At 38.5% G+C, this 18989-nt stretch overlaps 3 protein-coding genes across 4 annotated transcripts; 1 reads left to right on the top strand and 2 right to left on the bottom strand.

Moving 5' to 3' along the window:
- Positions 1-387: 387 nt before the first annotated feature.
- LOC131951797 (uncharacterized) lies at positions 388-8338 on the bottom strand. 2 transcript variants are annotated; one of them, XM_059314196.1, is made up of 6 exons: positions 8253-8338; positions 6478-6870; positions 5971-6096; positions 4453-4617; positions 3044-3219; positions 388-928 (listed from the first exon to the last, which is right to left on the bottom strand). In XM_059314196.1, exons 2-6 carry the CDS (start codon positions 6642-6644, stop codon positions 531-533), a joined length of 1032 nt encoding a protein of 343 aa, XP_059170179.1. In that variant the 5' UTR covers positions 6645-6870; positions 8253-8338; the 3' UTR covers positions 388-530. The 2 variants fall into 2 exon arrangements, with proteins under 2 accessions (XP_059170179.1, XP_059170178.1); XM_059314195.1 differs by having other exon boundaries at positions 8219-8336.
- Positions 8339-9746: 1408 nt separating this feature from the next.
- On the bottom strand, positions 9747-10883 carry LOC131951803 (schistosomin-like). The gene is made up of 4 exons (XM_059314204.1): positions 10798-10883; positions 10436-10586; positions 10197-10307; positions 9747-9858 (listed from the first exon to the last, which is right to left on the bottom strand). The coding sequence occupies exons 1-3, from the start codon at positions 10835-10837 to the stop codon at positions 10205-10207; spliced, it is 294 nt and encodes a 97-aa protein (XP_059170187.1). The 5' UTR covers positions 10838-10883; the 3' UTR covers positions 9747-9858; positions 10197-10204.
- Positions 10884-13593: 2710 nt separating this feature from the next.
- On the top strand, positions 13594-14576 carry LOC131951801 (schistosomin). The gene is made up of 4 exons (XM_059314201.1): positions 13594-13710; positions 13897-14047; positions 14186-14296; positions 14478-14576. Exons 1-3 carry the CDS (start codon positions 13671-13673, stop codon positions 14286-14288), a joined length of 294 nt encoding a protein of 97 aa, XP_059170184.1. The 5' UTR covers positions 13594-13670; the 3' UTR covers positions 14289-14296; positions 14478-14576.
- Positions 14577-18989: the final 4413 nt, after the last annotated feature.

Below are 18989 nucleotides of genomic sequence, written 5' to 3'. Positions count from 1 at the left end.
GAAAATGTACATAATTTATTGGTTTTAAATTAAAGAGATGACTAATGCCAAACAAAGCGGAGAAAAAAATCTGGAAGAAACACTGGATGTGGTTCGATAGCTGGGGACAGGAACTAGGAACCCATCTCGGACAAAAAACAAAATTGAATAACTTGCTACATTATAGAATCTAGTTTCTTCTTGTATAAAGGCTACGGAAGCAATCTCAGGAAAAAAGCAGGCTGAAATCTGAATCAGCTGTTCATATAAAGGCGCATAATACCTTATTACGTTGAAAGAAATCCCGTCGAACATTACAATTAAGAACAAATAAAACAAAGATGAGTGTAAAAAAACTACACAATTTGTCTTTAAACATTTTTAACAAAGAACACTTTATAAACCATAAAGTATAGGCATACTTTTATTGGATACAAATTATGAAAACATTTAACATCACTATTGAGTCTTGTCATTGTGTTAGTAGTGTATGTTGTAGGCATGATGTCGTTGGTGGGGGCTTGCGAAATGTGGCATGTCAGCGCCATGTGTCACTCGGGGCTGAGATTAAGGGCGTTGGCGTACTTGTCGCCCTTCATCAGACTATCTAGGTAGTTCGGCGATGCCGCTAGCATGCGACTCGAACCCATCTGTTTCGGCAAGAGGCTTGGCGAAACCATCGGTACGACCGGTGCCCTCGGCGGGACGGGCAGCGCTATGCGGATGTTGCGGTCAGCTTGCCTGGAGTAGTGGGCGGATGTGACGATGTTCTCCACGCGCTTGGTGATGGGCACAGCGAAGTTGGTCCTGACGCAGGAGGCGGGGATGGCGTCCGGTTCGTTGTAGACGAAGAGGTCAGTTTTCTCGGTACCATTGATGATGACGTCGGCGTCCCAGTCGGGCTCCGTGCTGCTGACGCTCGGAGCCCGGGACATGTGCTGGAAGGGATCTGGGGAGAGCAGACACAGACATTATGGAAGGGATCAGCAAACACAGACATTATAGAAGGGATCAGCAAACACAGACATTATGGAAGGGATCTGGGGAGAGAAAACACAGACATTATAGAAGGGATCTGGGGAGAGCAGACACAGACATTATGGAAGGGAGATAGCAGACACAGACATTATGGAAGGGATCACAGAGAGCAGACACAGACATTATAGAAGGGATCAGCAAACACAGACATTATGGAAGGGATCTGGGGAGAGCAGACACAGACATTATAGAAGGGATCTGGGGAGAGCAGACACAGACATTATAGAAGGGATCTGCAGAGAACAGACACAGACATTATAGAAGGGATCTGCAGAGAGCAGACACAGACATTATAGAAGGGATCATAGAGAGCAGACACAGACATTATAGAAGGGATCATAGAGAGCAGACACAGACATTATAGAAGGGATCTGGGGAGAGAAAACACAGACATTATAGAAGGGATCAGCAAACACAGACATTATGGAAGGGATCATAGAGAGCAGACACAGACATTATAGAAGGGATCTGGGGAGAGCAGACACAGACATTATAGAAGGGATCTGGGGAGAGCAGACACAGACATTATAGAAGGGATCTGCAGAGAACAGACACAGACATTATAGAAGGGATCTGCAGAGAGCAGACACAGACATTATAGAAGGGATCATAGAGAGCAGACACAGACATTATAGAAGGGATCATAGAGAGCAGACACAGACATTATAGAAGGGATCTGGGGAGAGAAAACACAGACATTATAGAAGGGATCAGCAAACACAGACATTATGGAAGGGATCATAGAGAGCAGACACAGACATTATAGAAGGGTTCTGTAGAGAGCAGACACAGACATTATAGAAGGGATCATAGAGAGCAGACACAGACATTATAGAAGGGATCTGTAGAGAGCAGACACAGACATTATAGAAGGGATCTGCAGAGAACAGACACAGACATTATAGAAGGGATCTGCAGAGAGCAGACACAGACATTATAGAAGGGATCATAGAGAGCAGACACAGACATTATAGAAGGGATCTGCAGAGAACAGACACAGACATTATAGAAGGGATCTGGGGAGAGCAGACACAGACATTATAGAAGGGATCAGCAAACACAGACATTATGGAAGAGATCATAGAGAGCAGACACAGACATTATAGAAGGGATCATAGAGAGCAGGCACAGACATTATAGAAGGGATCAGCAAACACAGACATTATGGAAGAGATCATAGAGAGCAGACACAGACATTATAGAAGGGATCATAGAGAGCAGGCACAGACATTATAGAAGGGATCAGCAAACACAGACATTATGGAAGGGATCTGGGGAGAGCAGACACAGACATTATAGAAGGGATCAGCAAACACAGACATTATGGAAGGGATCTGGGGAGAGCAGACACAGACATTATGGAAGGGGTCATAGAGAGGAAACACAGATATTATAGAAGGGATCAGCAAACACAGACATTATGGAAGGGATCATAGAGAGCAAACAGACATTAGAGAAGGGATCTGCATACAGCAAACACAGACATTATAGAAAGGATCATCATCAGATCAGAGAGAGCAAACACAGATATTATAGAAGGGATCACAGAGCAAACACAGATATTGATCTATCATTAAATCAAAACTTTGAAATACAGTTAGACTAACGGGATTTTTACAAACATTTTGACTGATCTAAAGCCTATTGCTAAAATAATGGTTTTAATAGCGTAGCCAACTTGCCACAATGGCGCTAGCAGTTTGAATGATTTGGTTTCATTAAACTTTTAGGAAAAATGTATGCTCTAACCATTTGGATCTGTATTATAGTAAGTTACATCTTTGTTGGATCTAGCCTTTACATTTTTTTATGGGAATTAGGGCGAGGGTTTCTGTGTGTGTGTGTGTGTTCATGTAATTAAATGTAAAAATATTTTTTAAAATTCAATAAATTGGAGAAACCCCGCATCCCCATAGATCTGTATTTGTACTATAATAATCAGTATTTGTCGCGCTGATCAGAAAGCATCCAACAAGTACATGTGTATATGCCGCTCCATGAACAGCACATGCGGTAGGTGACCCACCTGAAATGACGATATTTTTCACGTTTGACTTTCTCATCTGCGGAGGCACCTTCCCGTTCTTGTAGTGCCGGTAGAGGAACCCGGCTGGGTGGGCCATACCGTTCTTGTACAGATCCACAGTGGCGTTGGGGATAATTTTTGAGACGTTTGTCTTGGATAGAAGTTCAGGGGGCATTCTGCAAAAACAACGTATGGTCAGTGTGAGTATTGAAGGGAGGAGCGGGGGAGGGGGGGCATTCTGGTCAAAGGTCTAAATGAAACGTAGCGTCATTGAGAGTATTGAGAAGAGCACTCGGGTCAAAGGTTACGAAAAAGATAAGATCATTGACAGAATTAATTAAAGGAGTATGCTAGAGACATGGCCAGAAATGTAGAGGTTAAGTTAACAGGACGAGGACAATTTAAGGATATTGAGAGGATTGTGGGGTTGGGTAGAATAGATATAGAACAGGACAATTTAAGGACATTGTGGGGTTGGGTAGGATAGATATAGAACAGGACAATTTAAGGACATTGTGGGGTTGGGTAGAATAGATATAGAACAGGACAATTTAAGGACATTGTGGGGTTGGGTAGGATAGAGATGGAAGAGGACAATTTAAGGACATTGTGGGGTTGGGTAGGATAGATATAGAACAGGACAATTTAAAGACATTGTGAGTTTGGGTAGATTAGAGATAGAAGAGGACAATTTAAGGACATTGTGGGGTTGGGTAGGATAGATATAGAACAGGACAATTTAAGGACATTGTGGGGTTGGGTAGAATAGATATAGAACAGGACAATTTAAGGACATTGTGGGGTTGGGTAGGATAGAGATGGAAGAGGACAATTTAAGGACATTCAGAGGATTGTGGGGTTGGGTAGAATAGATATAAAACAGGAGAATTTAATGACATTGTGGGGTTGGGTAGGATAGAGATTGAAGAGGACAATTTAAGGACATTGAGAGGATTGTGGGGTTGGGTAGGATAGATATAGAACAGGACAATTTAAAGACATTGTGAGTTTGGGTAGATTAGAGATAGAAGAGGACAATTTAAGGACATTGTGAGGTTGGGTAGGATAGAGATGGAAGAGGAAAATTTAAGGACATTGTGGGGTTGGGTAGGATAGAGATGGAAGAGGACAATTTAAGGACATTGTGGGGTTGGGTAGGATAGAGATAGGACAATTTAAGGACACAGAGAAGATTTAAGGGGAGGGTTAGCTAAAGAGAGGAATAGAAGATCTTGATATCGAATTCCTAACTATGATCGTATTTCTGCTAAAATGTAATAAACTTATTATGATTTGTGACGTGCTGATTTCTTTTTTTTTTTAAAGACCACCCCATTTCCTGTTTCATGAAAATAAAAAGATAAATCAGCTGCTGGTGCCTAGATGAAATCAAAGACCGCGGACAGTACCCAGATGAGGACAACACTCGCGTGACGATGGCGAGAATCTTGCTCTGCTCCAACTCCCGTTCCCACGGCTGTTGTTGCGACCTGGCGATGGCGTAGAAGTTGTGGATGGCACTGCGGTAGGCCCGCCAGTCATCCTCTAGTGCCTGGTGTTTGGGGACACAAATCCTGCAGGAGATGGAACAATGTGGGTAAAATATGGACGGCAGTGTGTGGACACAAATCCTGCAGGAGATGGAACAATGTGGGTAAAATATGGACGGCAGTGTGTGGACACAAATCCTGCAGGAGATGGAACAATGTGGGTAAAATATGGACGGCAGTGTGTGGACACAAATCCTGCAGGAGATGGAACAATGTGGGTAAAATATGGACGGCAGTGTGTGGACACAAATCCTGCAGGAGATGGAACAATGTGGGTAAAATATGGACGGCAGTGTGTGGTGTGTGGACACAAATCCTGCAGGAGATGGAACAATGTGGGTAAAATATGGACGGCAGTGTGTGGTGTGTGGACACAAATCCTGCAGGAGATGGAACAATGTGGGTAAAATATGGACGGCAGTGTGTGGTGTGTGGACACAAATCCTGCAGGAGATGGAACAATGTGGGTAAAATATGGACGGCAGTGTGTGGTGTGTGGACACAAATCCTGCAGGAGATGGAACAATGTGGGTAAAATATGGACGGCAGTGTGTGGACACAAATCCTGCAGGAGATGGAACAATGTGGGTAAAATATGGACGGCAGTGTGTGGTGTGTGGACACAAATCCTGCAGGAGATGGAACAATGTGGGTAAAATATGGACGGCAGTGTGTGGTGTGTGGACACAAATCCTGCAGGAGATGGAACAATGTGGGTAAAATATGGACGGCAGTGTGTGGACACAAATCCTGCAGGAGATGGAACAATGTGGGTAAAATATGGACGGCAGTGTGTGGTGTGTGGACACAAATCCTGCAGGAGATGGAACAATGTGGGTAAAATATGGACGGCAGTGTGTGGTGTGTGGACACAAATCCTGCAGTAGATGGAACAATGTGGGTAAAATATGGACGGCAGTGTGTGGTGTGTGGACACAAATCCTGCAGGAGATGGAACAATGTGGGTAAAATATGGACGGCAGTGTGTGGTGTGTGGACACAAATCCTGCAGGAGATGGAACAATGTGGGTAAAATATGGACGGCAGTGTGTGGTGTGTGGACACAAATCCTGTAGGAGATGGAACAATGTGGGTAAAATATGGACGGCAGTGTGTGGACACAAATCCTGCAGGAGATGGAACAATGTGGGTAAAATATGGACGGCAGTGTGTGGTGTGTGGACACAAATCCTGCAGGAGATGGAACAATGTGGGTAAAATATGGACGGCTGTGTGTGGACACAAATCCTGCAAGAGATGGAACAATGTGGGTAAAATATGGACGGCAGTGTGTGTGAGGGTAGAAATAAAGTCCGGCAAAAGATGGAGCAATGTATGTTATGTATATAACATCGTGAGTAATATCAAAGAACTGACCTGTTTGCTTCAAGGGGATAAACCATCTCTGGAACTACGATAATTTTATTTCTCACCCTATCTTTTCTCTTGACGTAAACAAATGTTTCAGCTTCTTTTGGCAAGTGCCCTATCGTTGACTTATATCTGTTGATAAGGGAAGAGGGTCTATGGTGATGTAATGGAGAGAGGGGTGGGGGAAGGGTGGATCAAGGGGGTAACAGGGAGAGAGAGTTAACTTACTTGCTGGCGTTCTTTTAACTGCTAAAAAATTTTTTAATTAAGGTACATAGTCGCTGTTCTGTATGTTTTTTAGTTTTAGGGACCTTTTAATATATTTCCCATCAGGGCATTAGTAAACAGTAATTTAGCTGAGGTAGTGGCCCTAAACTGTACTGATCATAATCCTAACCTGAGGAAAACTCGTTACGAGATTGTTTTGATAAACAAGGGAATCGGTTTCTCCTGGAGTTAAAGATTAATGATAGTATTTGCAATTGACTGCCCGGCTTTGAAGCAACAAGTTACCTGAATATAGGATTTTTTTCAGCCGCTAAACGGTTCATAGCATCTTTTCCTTGTTTGGTAACTGCCGGTTTTTTCAACTGACTTGTAGTTTTAGAGAGCTGGACGGGTGCGCTTGCCTTCTTTTGGGGAACCGAGAAGGCGGAGGGGTGATCCATATTCAACGCCATTGTTCGTTCTTCACAACTCCAAGGCTTGCTGACGTCTACTGCACATTCCACCGGACGATAGATGCTTCAAGCATCGCTTTGCTAGATTGTTCAGATGACCTATGATGCATGTTTTGTTTCTCTAGAATTTGTATTCAATTCACTAAGCTTTCCGATTCCGTTTCATTAATTAACTTCTGGGGGAATGTGTATTGTTGGCGAATGTTCTTGCGGTTTTTAGAGAAACCTGTGGTCAAAGAAACAAGATGTGAAAGTGTTTTGCTACAAAATATTATGAACAAAACATTTCTATAAATAAATCATGTTTTTTAATAGATGATTTTATTTATAATCATACTATCACATAGTTAGGTTTTACATAGTAGCCTAAGTCCTTTGCCTTTGAGGCAAGATTTTATATAAAACTTTAAAATCAATCGCTAGTTGTGCATTGTTGCTAGTTTTATACTGTCATATTCAGTGTTTCTTCCAGACCTTTTTCTCCGGGGGTGCACTTGAAATTTTCGGGTGGGGGGGGGGGGTGGACAACAATTTTCGGGGGGCCGGACACTGTCAAAAATATATATTTTCTATATAAATTTCATTTCGTTCGGGGTGGGGGGGGGGGGGGTGGCGGTAGACTTTCTTCCCCCGAAGAGATGCCTGGAAGAAACTCTGATCATATTTACGATCATGATTTTAATTTTACTAGTATTAATTTCAAATATTAACATTAAAAAAAAATTAAAACTACCGAGCTACACATTTTAACCTAGTATTGTTATTTCACTTATTAAGTGAGTATTTAGAGTGGGAATCTATAAATGAGGTGGACATGTTTGACGAGTTGAGTTCGATTGTTGTGATGAATTTTTTAAAAAAAAACGTGTTTTTTTTTCCATAACGCAGCCGTGCAGGAATAAACTTATTTTTAGAATCAATGTTATAAAAGTTCAAATCAAGAGAACTTGAAAATATATTTTTATTTTAAGGCCACATTTCAATTTATAAACATCAAGCTTAATTTGTAACCTGATGTTTCCCTTTCGTAAGACAAACATTGATCTATACAAGAGCGTTGTAAACGATTATCTGAAAACCCCACTTCATACTAATTTATTCTCAAAATATTGCAGATACAATTTTTCAATTTAAAAAAATGTTTAAACCACGTTTCATTGTTTGGTCATTTATTGTTTACATTATCTGTTCTAAAATTAATAAGCCCAAATGGTTTTTGGCTTTTTAAAAATTGTTTTATCATCGGAAATATAACACCAAATAGATCTAGTCTAGAATCTAGATCTACATCCAAACTTTAGTAAAACCTGATTTAAAAAAAAAAAAAAACTCACAGTAAAGTTTTTATAACCACATTAATTTTGACAGAACTTCACACGATTTCAAAAATGTTTAACAGATCTAGATCTAGATCTAGATCTAAACCTAGATTCTACAGTCTAAGACTGCACCATTCGAAAAAAAACTTTACTCTTCACCGTGCGCTTCATGAAAATGGAACTCGAAAAAGGTTTACTACACAACAATCCTAAAGTGCAGGATGAAAGGTTAAATAAGCGTATGATTCTCCTTACCCCACCCTAACTTCCAATAAAAAATATACTCTACATTGTGTGTAGTTTTCTTGCACTGGATGCAAGAAAACTAACGTGGATGCCGCAACTCCTAAGATGTCTGTGGGCTATAGTGACGTTCAAAGCTGGTGCTAAACAGTGCACAATTTTCTTCTGATCGCACCAAAACTAGGGTTGCAAAGTAGGCGCTGGCTGGTTGTTGATAATACAAGAAAAGAAATGTATGATTGACATTAAGAATCAATCGATTAATACTTTTAAAATTTCGGCACTTGACAATGATTGTAAATTTAGTGTAACTCAATATTTAAACGTTAGGGTTACTGAGACAAGACTTGTTATGGATGTTAAATAAAACATTGACAGTGATAGATAACTAGCGAACACTACAACGTAAAGATTTCTGGGTAGTGTAAGATGTTGACATTAGAAAGACAGTGGAAGAAGGTTGGGTCGACGTTTGTAGATTGTGAAGATATGTCCATCCGCATGGACTGGAGGGAGAATTTACGATGTGGCTTGTTAGCTTCGGACGACAATAATCTGGGAGAGAAAACTCATAAACCAAACAGCTTCTGCCTTGCTGTTTATTTTTAGGTGTACAAAGGCAAATCCAGAGTTTTGTCCCCTTGATGAGTTACTGTTCCTAGCTAACACACGGAGAGTTTGGACTTAAGGGTTAACATTCGCCACTCATGTGGTCGCCCGCCCGCCCGCCCGCCCATTCAGTCCGAGATGTTTATAAATTTACAGTTTGAAAAAGATCACATACATGCTAAATGTGGCTGTTACGTTCAACATTGGTACACATTTTTCAAACTAGCAATCTAAATATGGCCGACTGTCTGTTTTTAATCAACTGTGTCTTTCTTAAAGATAGATGTGATGAATTCCTAGCACGTTTTATATCCCAAGTCGTTTATGTTAACGAAGTAGGTGATGTTGTTTTTTAGGAGTTTCCGACCCTTGTTTTGCACGACTATGTTGTGTTTTCTCGTTGCTGTTGTCGTTGTTTTTTTTCAAAATTTAATTTAATTATTTTCACTTTTGAAAATATCGATGCATTTTTCTTCATCGGTTGTAATTGTAATGAAGGTCATGTTTTTTTTTACCAACAAAATAAAATATTACGAGTCAACCATATTATGCGCCATACAGCTGTTTGATTTTGGAGTTTTCAATCTAAGGGTGGCTGTACATTTATCAAGCCTAGAGACTTTTCGGTTTAAAGACCATGAGCTTTATAGATATAGACCCGATCATGATCAATGCATTTAATATTATTATTGTTTGCCTTTTCTAGTGCTAGAAAATTTTATTTGAGTTTCAGCCTCTTCAAATGATGCATGTCTAATTAACAAAACACAGGTTTGTGGCTTAATTAGTATGACGTTCTTCCAAAAATGTAAAAAATTAAGCATTAAACTTATCATTGTCTTTGAGTTCAATTTTCAATTTCTTGTACAATTTATAAAACTCATTTCTTTCATTCCATAAACACACAGTCAACATACATAAGAGCAAGAGCTTGAAGGGTTGAATTTTATTTTATTACCTCTCAAATAACTTAATATTATATACAAAACATCAGCAAAATCTCAATATTATGTCGTCATTTAACAGAAGGGACATTACTCAATCTGTGAATTGAAAATACCAAAATGTCAATTTAAAGATTTAATTATAGAATTATATTTGAGGACTTCGTGTAGATAATTATTTATGTATTTGGCCTTTTAAAAAGCGTTATTGGTTATCTACTTATAAATTCTTTTGTGTTATATCTTAAGTATTACATTTTCAAATTTCTGATTTCATAAGCTTAATCGTGAAATCGGAAAAATCATGATTAAAAAAAAAATAATAACAAATAACTAAGCTCTAAAAACGAATGCAAGTTGTTGTTTTTTAAAATCCCACCTGTATATTTAGAAAGTGATATATCTCACCTGTATGTTTAGAAAGTGATATATCTCACCTGTATGTTTAGAAAATGTCGGGCACCTCGGAGATGTCATCTGTACATGGTGTACTCTGCCAACTTGGGCCACAGTCAACATCTGGTCTGGTGGAGGATTTCATGCCGTTTCTGGGGGATACAGTTAGGACGTTGGTTAGGCTCTATACACAAAGTTATTTGATACGTTTATAGAGCTAGCGATAGCTGAACTGTTCGTGAACAGTCTAACTAAGAAACAAAAACCCAGCTGAACCCACCTGCAAAATTCGAACTTCTTCCTGCATTTGCCGCAAATAGTTTTTGTCTCCTGGCCATTAGACAAACAAAATCTGGCTTGTTTAGCTGACTCGAAACATTGGAATGCGTCGCCTGACTTAGGGCACCAGTAGTTTTCTGTTGCCAAGACGGCTGGAATGGGAAAAAAAAGTTTTCAAATGTTACCAATATTAAAATGATTATATAACAGTTATTAAACTTATAAATAATACTTTAATTATTTAAAAAAAAACGAAACAAATTTTTAAAAACCAACAACAGTCATCTAAATAAAAGTCATCACATTGAAATTTATCTTTTTAAAAAGTCATAAATGACTTTAATGAATTGAAGTTAAACTGACCACAGACGACGAGAGAGAGGAGAAAAACTTCTTTGATCATCTTGGTAGAGCTGGCGTCTAGGTGAGTACTGCAAGAGTTGGGTGACGAGCACACAGCCAGGCCTCGCTTTTATAGGGAGACTGGTCTAAACATAATTACGTTAATTAACAATTATAACAATTACTCCAGTTTTCTTAACACATTAGCATGCGGTGAAAATTACCGAAACTCATGTGGAATATCTTGATATATTATTTATACATTAAATTAGCATTATCAATGGCACAGCGAGTGATAAATATTCGTTTAATCATCTCACTATTCCACCCCTCCCCCTCACACCCACCTCAAATACCACAGAGGCGTAGCGACCCTTCCCGGCGCCCGGGGACATACTTTCAATTTGGCGCCCCCCTCGGAGCAAATTTTCGATTTGCACCCCCCCTCGAACTTTTCATTTGCACCCCCCCCCTCAAACTTTCGATTTGCACCCCCCCCTCGAACTTTTCATTTGCACCCCCCTTCAAACTTTCGATTTGCACCCCCCTCTCGAACTTTTCATTTGCACCCCCCTCAAACTTTCGATTTGCACCCCCCCCTCGAACTTTTCATTTGCATCCCCCCCCCCTCAAACTTTCAATTTGGCGCCCCCTAAGGTCGGCGCCCGGGGATATATGTCCCCCCCCCCCGTCCCCCCCTCGCTACGCCTCTGAAATACCATACCCCTCTCGTACAACCAACAATAACATAAAAGCATTTACACTAACACGTGAGTTAGAAAATCATGGCCAAGTGGACTCAACAATTCCACCCATCCCTACCCCCCTCCCACTACATCACTTTACCCACTTTTTTGTGTAGAAATTTAGTATATTTTTGTGTGTTTGTTAGTGTGTGTGTGTTGTTTTTGTGATCATGTGTGTGTTTGTGTGTTTCTTCTCTAACTGAATTATCATGATAGTACAAAAAATATCTGATAAGAGTAAACCAGTGACTGGTTACAGTAAACTATGTGACTTGTTACAGTCAACTATTTGACTGGTTACAGTCAACTATGTGACTGGTTACAGTCAACTATTTGACTGGTTACAGTCAACTATGTGACTGGTTACAGTCAACTATTTGACTGGTTACAGTCAACTATGTGACTGGTTACAGTCAACTATGTGACTGGTTACAGTCAACTATGTGACTGGTTACAGTCAACTATTTGACTGGTTACAGTCAACTATTTGACTGGTTACAGTCAACTATTTGACTGGTTACAGTAAACCATGCAACTGGTTACAGTAAACCATGTGACCGGTTACAGTAAACCACGTGACTGGTTACACAGCCAACACGTGAGTCTCCACCTCGAGCTCACACTCAACTCTAGATGAGTACCTCACTTAGACAAACTGGCGTTTTCGAGTGGGTTGATGACAATTGCACCGATCGTTTACCCGGTGCTAATTGCTAATTAAATGGAAATTAACCTAGAGGGGTACAAGCAATTAGAAGGAAAGAAATAGGTCATATATCATACATACAAACAGTAAACAAGCCTTTTCAAACTTCTAAAATTTCTGACTGCTTACAAATTTATCCGTCATGTACAATTTTTTTTTAGTTTTACTTTAACTTTCTAATAACTTTATTTGTTTGATTTTTTTTTTAAATTAAGAAAGTAGACACGTAAATTATATTTAACCACAAACACAAAATAAAAATGCTCGTAAGCCTACAGTGAAATTTAAAATATACGGTTGGGCCTATTTCTAAAAAGATTATGGAGCAAAATAAGTAGTTTAGTGGCTAGGATAATAACTTTAAAAAAATAGTCATCATTATGAAGGGACTATCTATCCATCACGTTTTCACAATATTTTATAAATGAACTGCTACTGAAAAAAAAAAGCTTTAAAAATGTATTGATGATAAAATAGATTCAGTAAATCAACGTTTAACACCACGTCGGTAACATAAAAATGTGTAGGATTAGAAAATGTTAAGCTACATCGCTTCAGAATTGTAAGAAAACTGCTGATCAATAGAGAAAAAATTGTCATTAAGCTGTAATTTATAACAGCATCTATATATATAATCCTCTACGTGGGTACCATAGAAGACACCACCAAGTAAGGAGGGGGGGGGGGGATGGGGGGGGATGGGGGGGGGGGGAGAGGGTACTGTCGAATTCACAAATTATGAATTACTGAAAAGTAGCTAATAAAACAACTAAATAGCGGCGTATGCTTACAGTGTGGGTCAGCTCGTACATTTTAAGATGTGAACATTATTTGCATGTTAGAAACGCCAAAAAAAATAAAATTTATAAAATATTGAACACATATTTCATAGCTATACAAATTTCTACTTTCAAAACACGTTCAACATAGCATTAGGTTGTCACGTGAAATTAGCATTGACATTCAGCCATTGATACTTCTCCAAGCTCAACAAAAGCAGACCTCGCGCACCCGTGACCTAGAGACACGAGCTGTCGACTCACGTGTCTACCGTGACAGATCATGCACGTGACGTAGAGTAAATTACCGCTCATTAGTTCTCAGAGGGTTAAGTGGGAAAGTGCTTCTGATATTTGCAACAGTGACTTCAATTCACACAACGGCTGCTGTTTAACTAATGATTTTTTTTTTTTATAGAGGAGCTTTAGTTCTTTAATGTTTTACTCAGTTCACTCTGGTACTCCCTATTTGATCCCTCCGGATAATGTAAATTTTCATGTTTTCAGGAAATACTAATTAAGGAAATTAACGTAAATGCTTAATTGATTCAAATAACTGCACTTCAGTCAAAGCAATCAACTCTCGCCCTATAAAAGCGAGGCCTGGCTGTGTGCTCGTCACCCAACTCTTGCAGTACTCACCTAGACGCCAGCTCTACCAAGATGATCAAAGAAGTTTTTCTCCTCTCTCTCGTCGTCTGTGGTCAGTTTAACTTGATTTCATCAAATTTTTTTAAAGATCAATCTCAATGTGATGACTTTTATTTAGATGTTTTTCAATTTTATTTCGTTATTTTAAATTAATATAATTATGTATTTACAATAAGTTTGATAGCTGTTATTTAATCATTTTAATATTAGTCGCATTTGAAACCTTTTTCTATTCCAGCCGTCCTGGCAACAGAAAACTACTGGTGCCCTAAGTCAGGCGACGCATTCCAATGTTTCGAGTCAGCTAAACAAGCCAGATTTTGTTTGTCTAATGGCCAGGAGACAAAAACTATTTGCGGCAAATGCAGGAAGAAGTTCGAATTTTGCAGGTGGGTTCAGCTGGGTTTTTTGTTTCTTAGTTAGATTGTTCACGAACAGTATGTGATCTTTAACTATCGCTTGCTCTATAAACGTATCAAATAACTTTGTGTATAGAGCCTAACCAATGTCCTAACTGTATCCCCCAGAAACGGCATGAAATCCTCCACCAGACCAGATGTTGACTGTGGCCCAAGTTGGCAGAGTACACCCTGTACAGATGACATCTCCGAGGTTCCTACCGTTTTCTAAACATACAGGTGAGATATAATACGTGTTTTAAAGTTCTAAAAGAAACAAAATGACAAACTGCCCTGTTAATTTCAATTACAAAAAAACAACAAAAAACAATTCAAACCAACTATATTGATTTATCCTTACTAAAAAGTGAATTGAATATGAAACCATACCATCTAATAATATTTTATTACCATTTCACAGATTGATTTGTGATCTCCATGTTAATAAAGACGTCATGTTTCTGTTGATGCTTTGTATATAAAATTATGCTTTTGGCGTGTTAATAAAACAAATTAGCAAAATGTTCAAGATTTTTGTTATGATTAATTTCTGTTTGGTGGTACTAGTGAATGAAAGGTTTTGAAAATGTAATCTAGAAAACAGAAAGAGCCAACATTTAACTGAAGAAAACATGGCAGTTGACATTGTTAAAACAAAATATATCTCTACTGCAAAAAATAAATCACTGGTCAAACTACACGATGAACTGCAATAAATAATGTGTAGGTGAATAGGTGAACTCTTTCCCAAAAAATGTCTATATTTTTATAAATTGAACGCACCCAACTTTACTATTGACTGTACTAGATGTCAAATTGTATACACTTACATAAACAAAGGGAGACCAAACAAACTATAGCAGTAGTGATCTCCCCTAAACTGTCCCGTATTTTCCCCCTCATTTAACAATGTACGTTGAGAAAGTACTTCCAGTGCAACCGAGCTATAGAAATCTAGAAGTTTGAGACAAAACCGCTCGCTTTTCGGGTAAACACATGAATGCAAAAAAAAGTGTTTTTTTTTATGTTGCTTTAAAAGTAGGGCCTATATTATAAAATTATCAAAATCTCAGTGCTCTATGAGAAATGAAAAAAAAAATGGCACACTATGTTATACTTATTTATGAAATCTCGTACATCTAACTAAAAGGGCACTAAGTTGTCGGCTATTGAGAAACCGAAAATAGTGTGACTACTACTTCAAGTTACCAGAAATCGCTCAAAAGTTGAAAGAATAATAGAAATGTAATATAATACTCCTCTGTGAAATTGCATCAATATAATTGATATGGTACTCAAGTTATCGTGTTCACAGGCATACCGATGTTTTGCACGACAACAATACTTAGCCTGGAGGTAGGTTCCTCTGTATTTGAGAAAGTTAAAACACTAAAGTACATGGTAAAAGAGAATTTTAAAACTAGATGTTTTAATGTAGAACAAAAAATATTAGCAACTTATCACAAACAGTGACTCGTCCAGGCATCTCTTCGAGGGGGGGGGGCTCTATAGTATATATAGTAAACAAACATATACTTTTACTTGTGTCCGCCCCCCCCCCCCCGGAAAATGTAGACCGCCCCCCCCCCCCCGAAAAAATCAATTCCACCCCACCCCCGTGGAGAAAAAAGTCTGGAAGAAACTCTGATCACAAAGAAGTTCCAGTTATAGTACCGAATATGTTTGTGTGTCAGTGTGTATTTGGGGGAAACACATTGGATGGGGAGGGGGAGGGGGAGGCGGGTTGTTCTTCAAAGTCTAGAATATGTTGGATGAGTAGTGCTGTGGAGATCTATCCAGACAACTATTCCGTATGAGTAAATAATGTTTTGGTATGATCATCAGAGGTATAAAAAAATAAATACATTAAAAAAATATGTGAATACATATACACATGCGTATATACATGGGGGGGGGAGGTGACACCATTAAGTGCCGCACCGGGTGACACTCGACCTCGCTACGCCACTGATGATGATGATGAAGATGAATAATGTGATACTAATGAGAGTATTACACTGGTATAAGTGTGATACTATGAGAGTTAATACATCAGGTAGTATCGATATTTCTACCAGCAGATGAGCTGGTATAAGTATTGAAACTACCTGTCTAGATACCATGCTTTCTGTTAGAAAAAAAATTCCTTTTCAATTGACAAGTACACATGTCTATTGGCAAAATTCCAATGCTAAGCAACGAGAGAAATATAAGTGGATTCTGTGATAATTTTGAATAGAAAGATTAAGCTGTAAACTTAAAATAAATGATGTATAGAACCAAGATTGAACATGCTTGTCAACAACACGTATTCCGGGATCCGAACTCGAGACCTTCGGGCTTGAAGTCTAGCGCTCTACAACTAAACAACGACGATCCCCAATTGTCAATTATACTAGTCGTCAAGCTAAAACAACGTAATTAGCTATCGTTATTTCACGGTCCAGTAATACCACAATATGCGGCACGGTGTCTGCAGTAGTATGTGGTGCCTGCAGTAGCATGTGGTGTCTGCAGTAGTATGTGGTGCCTGCAGTAGTATGTGGTGCATGCAGTAGTATGTGGTACCTGCAGTAGTGCCTGCAGTAGTATGTGGTACCTGCAGTAGTACGTGGTGCCTGCAGTAGTATGTGGTGCCTGCAGTAGTATGTGGTGCCAGAAGTAGTATGTGGTACCTGCAGTAGTGCCTGCAGTAGTATGTGGTGCCTGCAGTAGGATGTGGTGCCTGCAGTACTGTCTGCAGTAGTATGTGGTACCTGCAGTAGTATGTGGTACCTGCAGTAGTATGTGGTACCTGCAGTAGTATGTGGTGCCTGCAGTAGTATGTGGTACCTGCAGTGGTATGTGGTGCCTGCAGTAGTATGTGGTGCCTGCAGTACTGTCTGCAGTAGTATGTGGTGCCTGCAGTAGTATGTGGTGCCAGAAGTAGTATGTGGTGCCTGGATACCCTCTAAGAAACATTGAGTGTTTTGATCACATGGACAAACGTCAAGTGCCTTGTATTAAAATGTTCAGTAAACTATATCATGGGTTTTTTTTTCAAAGCTACCTTAGACATAGCAAATATTTATTTTAAAAACGAAATTAAAAAAATATTTTTTTTGTTGTAATAATTGAATAATAATAATTATAATGCTATGTCCAAGTATTTCCTGCTCTTGCTTTAAACACACACGCACACACACAAACACATACACACACAAATGTTCCAGTAGCATTGTGTCTGTTTAGATGAGCATAAAATTTATTTCCAAAACACCGGAGTCTAAAAACATTCATAAGGCCACGACATTGTATTTACTTTGGTTCTGCTCCTTAGTGTACGATGTGTATACCCCAATCAGCATGTGACTAGAATCTTGTCCAGAACGGCGACATACAGTGGCGTAACAACCTTATTACCAAGTAGGACAAAATCCACGGGCTCCGCCAGGTCCCAGGACCACCGAGTTGTTTGAGTAAAAAAATGTAGCCCTTAAACAAATTATGCTCTTTACAAATGTATTTCTTGAATAGGTAGTGTTGGCCTAGCCCATATGTGGTAAAACAAAAACCATTATGGAAAGTAAAAAGCTATTGTAATTGCAATAAACTTAATAATTTGAAAACGACTACTAGTTAAAAAATAAAAAGGTTTAATGTCAATTGTGTCATTAGATCGAATGAGCAGAATGGTTTTAAATAAAACTGCAAGACGTAATTAAATATTATATTTTAAAGAGAATTAAAGAGTACTACTTATTTCTGCGACTAGTGATGACTCCCACTCCCACTACATACGTTTTATGTTATAGGAGCACCCAAGTCTTTCAGTGTCAACAGGCCGTCTTATCTTTGCTACAAACTCAGATCAGGCCCTGATTTGTCAGAGAAAATAAAGCTTTTACAATACCCTTGCTGTTGGCCGCTAGAAAAATGGGTTTTCATCCGACTTTCACCCCCCCCCCCCCTCAGAATTATCCGTCGTAATTCAAGGGCAATTTTGGGTTAGAAAATGCGGACTCTACTGCCTAATTCATTTAACTCCATGGATTACTGTCTTGTTAAGCATATTTGACTCACTTTTGCATGTCTTTCAGCCCCTAAGAGATCTTGGAATTCTTGTTATAATTTACGGTGCTGAGATTCTGGTTACATCATTTTTAAGATCGTATTCTCATTATGACTTTGTGTTTTCTGTGCAGCCTCTTCTACGAACAGTGTTCATTATTTCTTTTTGTCTACTTGTTTTCAAGGCTTGGTACATTTATTTTAAGTTAGAGTATTAATAATTGCGTTTGCTGTCAAATATGTGTATGACTTGATCCGTTTCACTGGGTAGAGCAATTTGTTTAACAGGAAATGTCTCAATCATGGATTGCACATTATGTAAGTAAACTCTTTGTGGTGATCCATCTTAATAATTAACTAACAATAATTTTTGTTTACAACTAATGCCGTTGTTTTCTTATTCAAGGCAATATTAAAATGTTTGTACAGTGCATAATATAAAATAATCAAAACTGATTGTAACGTTTTATTACATATTTAATAAATAGCAATCAATAATAATAATATCAGTAAAAGAAATTAACATGGCGTAAAATGTTGAACAGTTGAATCTGAAAAAGAAATTTTAATAGTTTAACTATACATAAAAATAGTTTTTTTTTTCAAAATATTCGTAAAAATATGTAACAAAAAATACACGTTGACTGTAGCCCTATTCAATCATGATAACATGATCAATGTAAAACTATTTAAAAAGAAAATACCTCTTTAAAGGTACGTTTATGGTCGAATACTAATACAACATAGATTAGTAGTGTATACTATATTTATTACTTTTTAAAAATGAGTTTCCCATTTAAATCAAGCATATTAGTAAGCTTTATTAATTAAGAAAAAATAAATAATTAAGTTAAAATTTAAGTTTTTATTCAACAAAACATAA

This window comes from Physella acuta, unplaced genomic scaffold (assembly GCF_028476545.2).
Source record: "Physella acuta isolate Inbredline_101_S28 unplaced genomic scaffold, ASM2847654v3 ptg000829l, whole genome shotgun sequence".
Classification (NCBI taxonomy): domain Eukaryota; kingdom Metazoa; phylum Mollusca; class Gastropoda; family Physidae; genus Physella; species Physella acuta.
The sequence above is the reverse complement of the archived record's forward strand: the minus strand, read 5'-3'. Positions and strand labels throughout refer to the sequence as shown.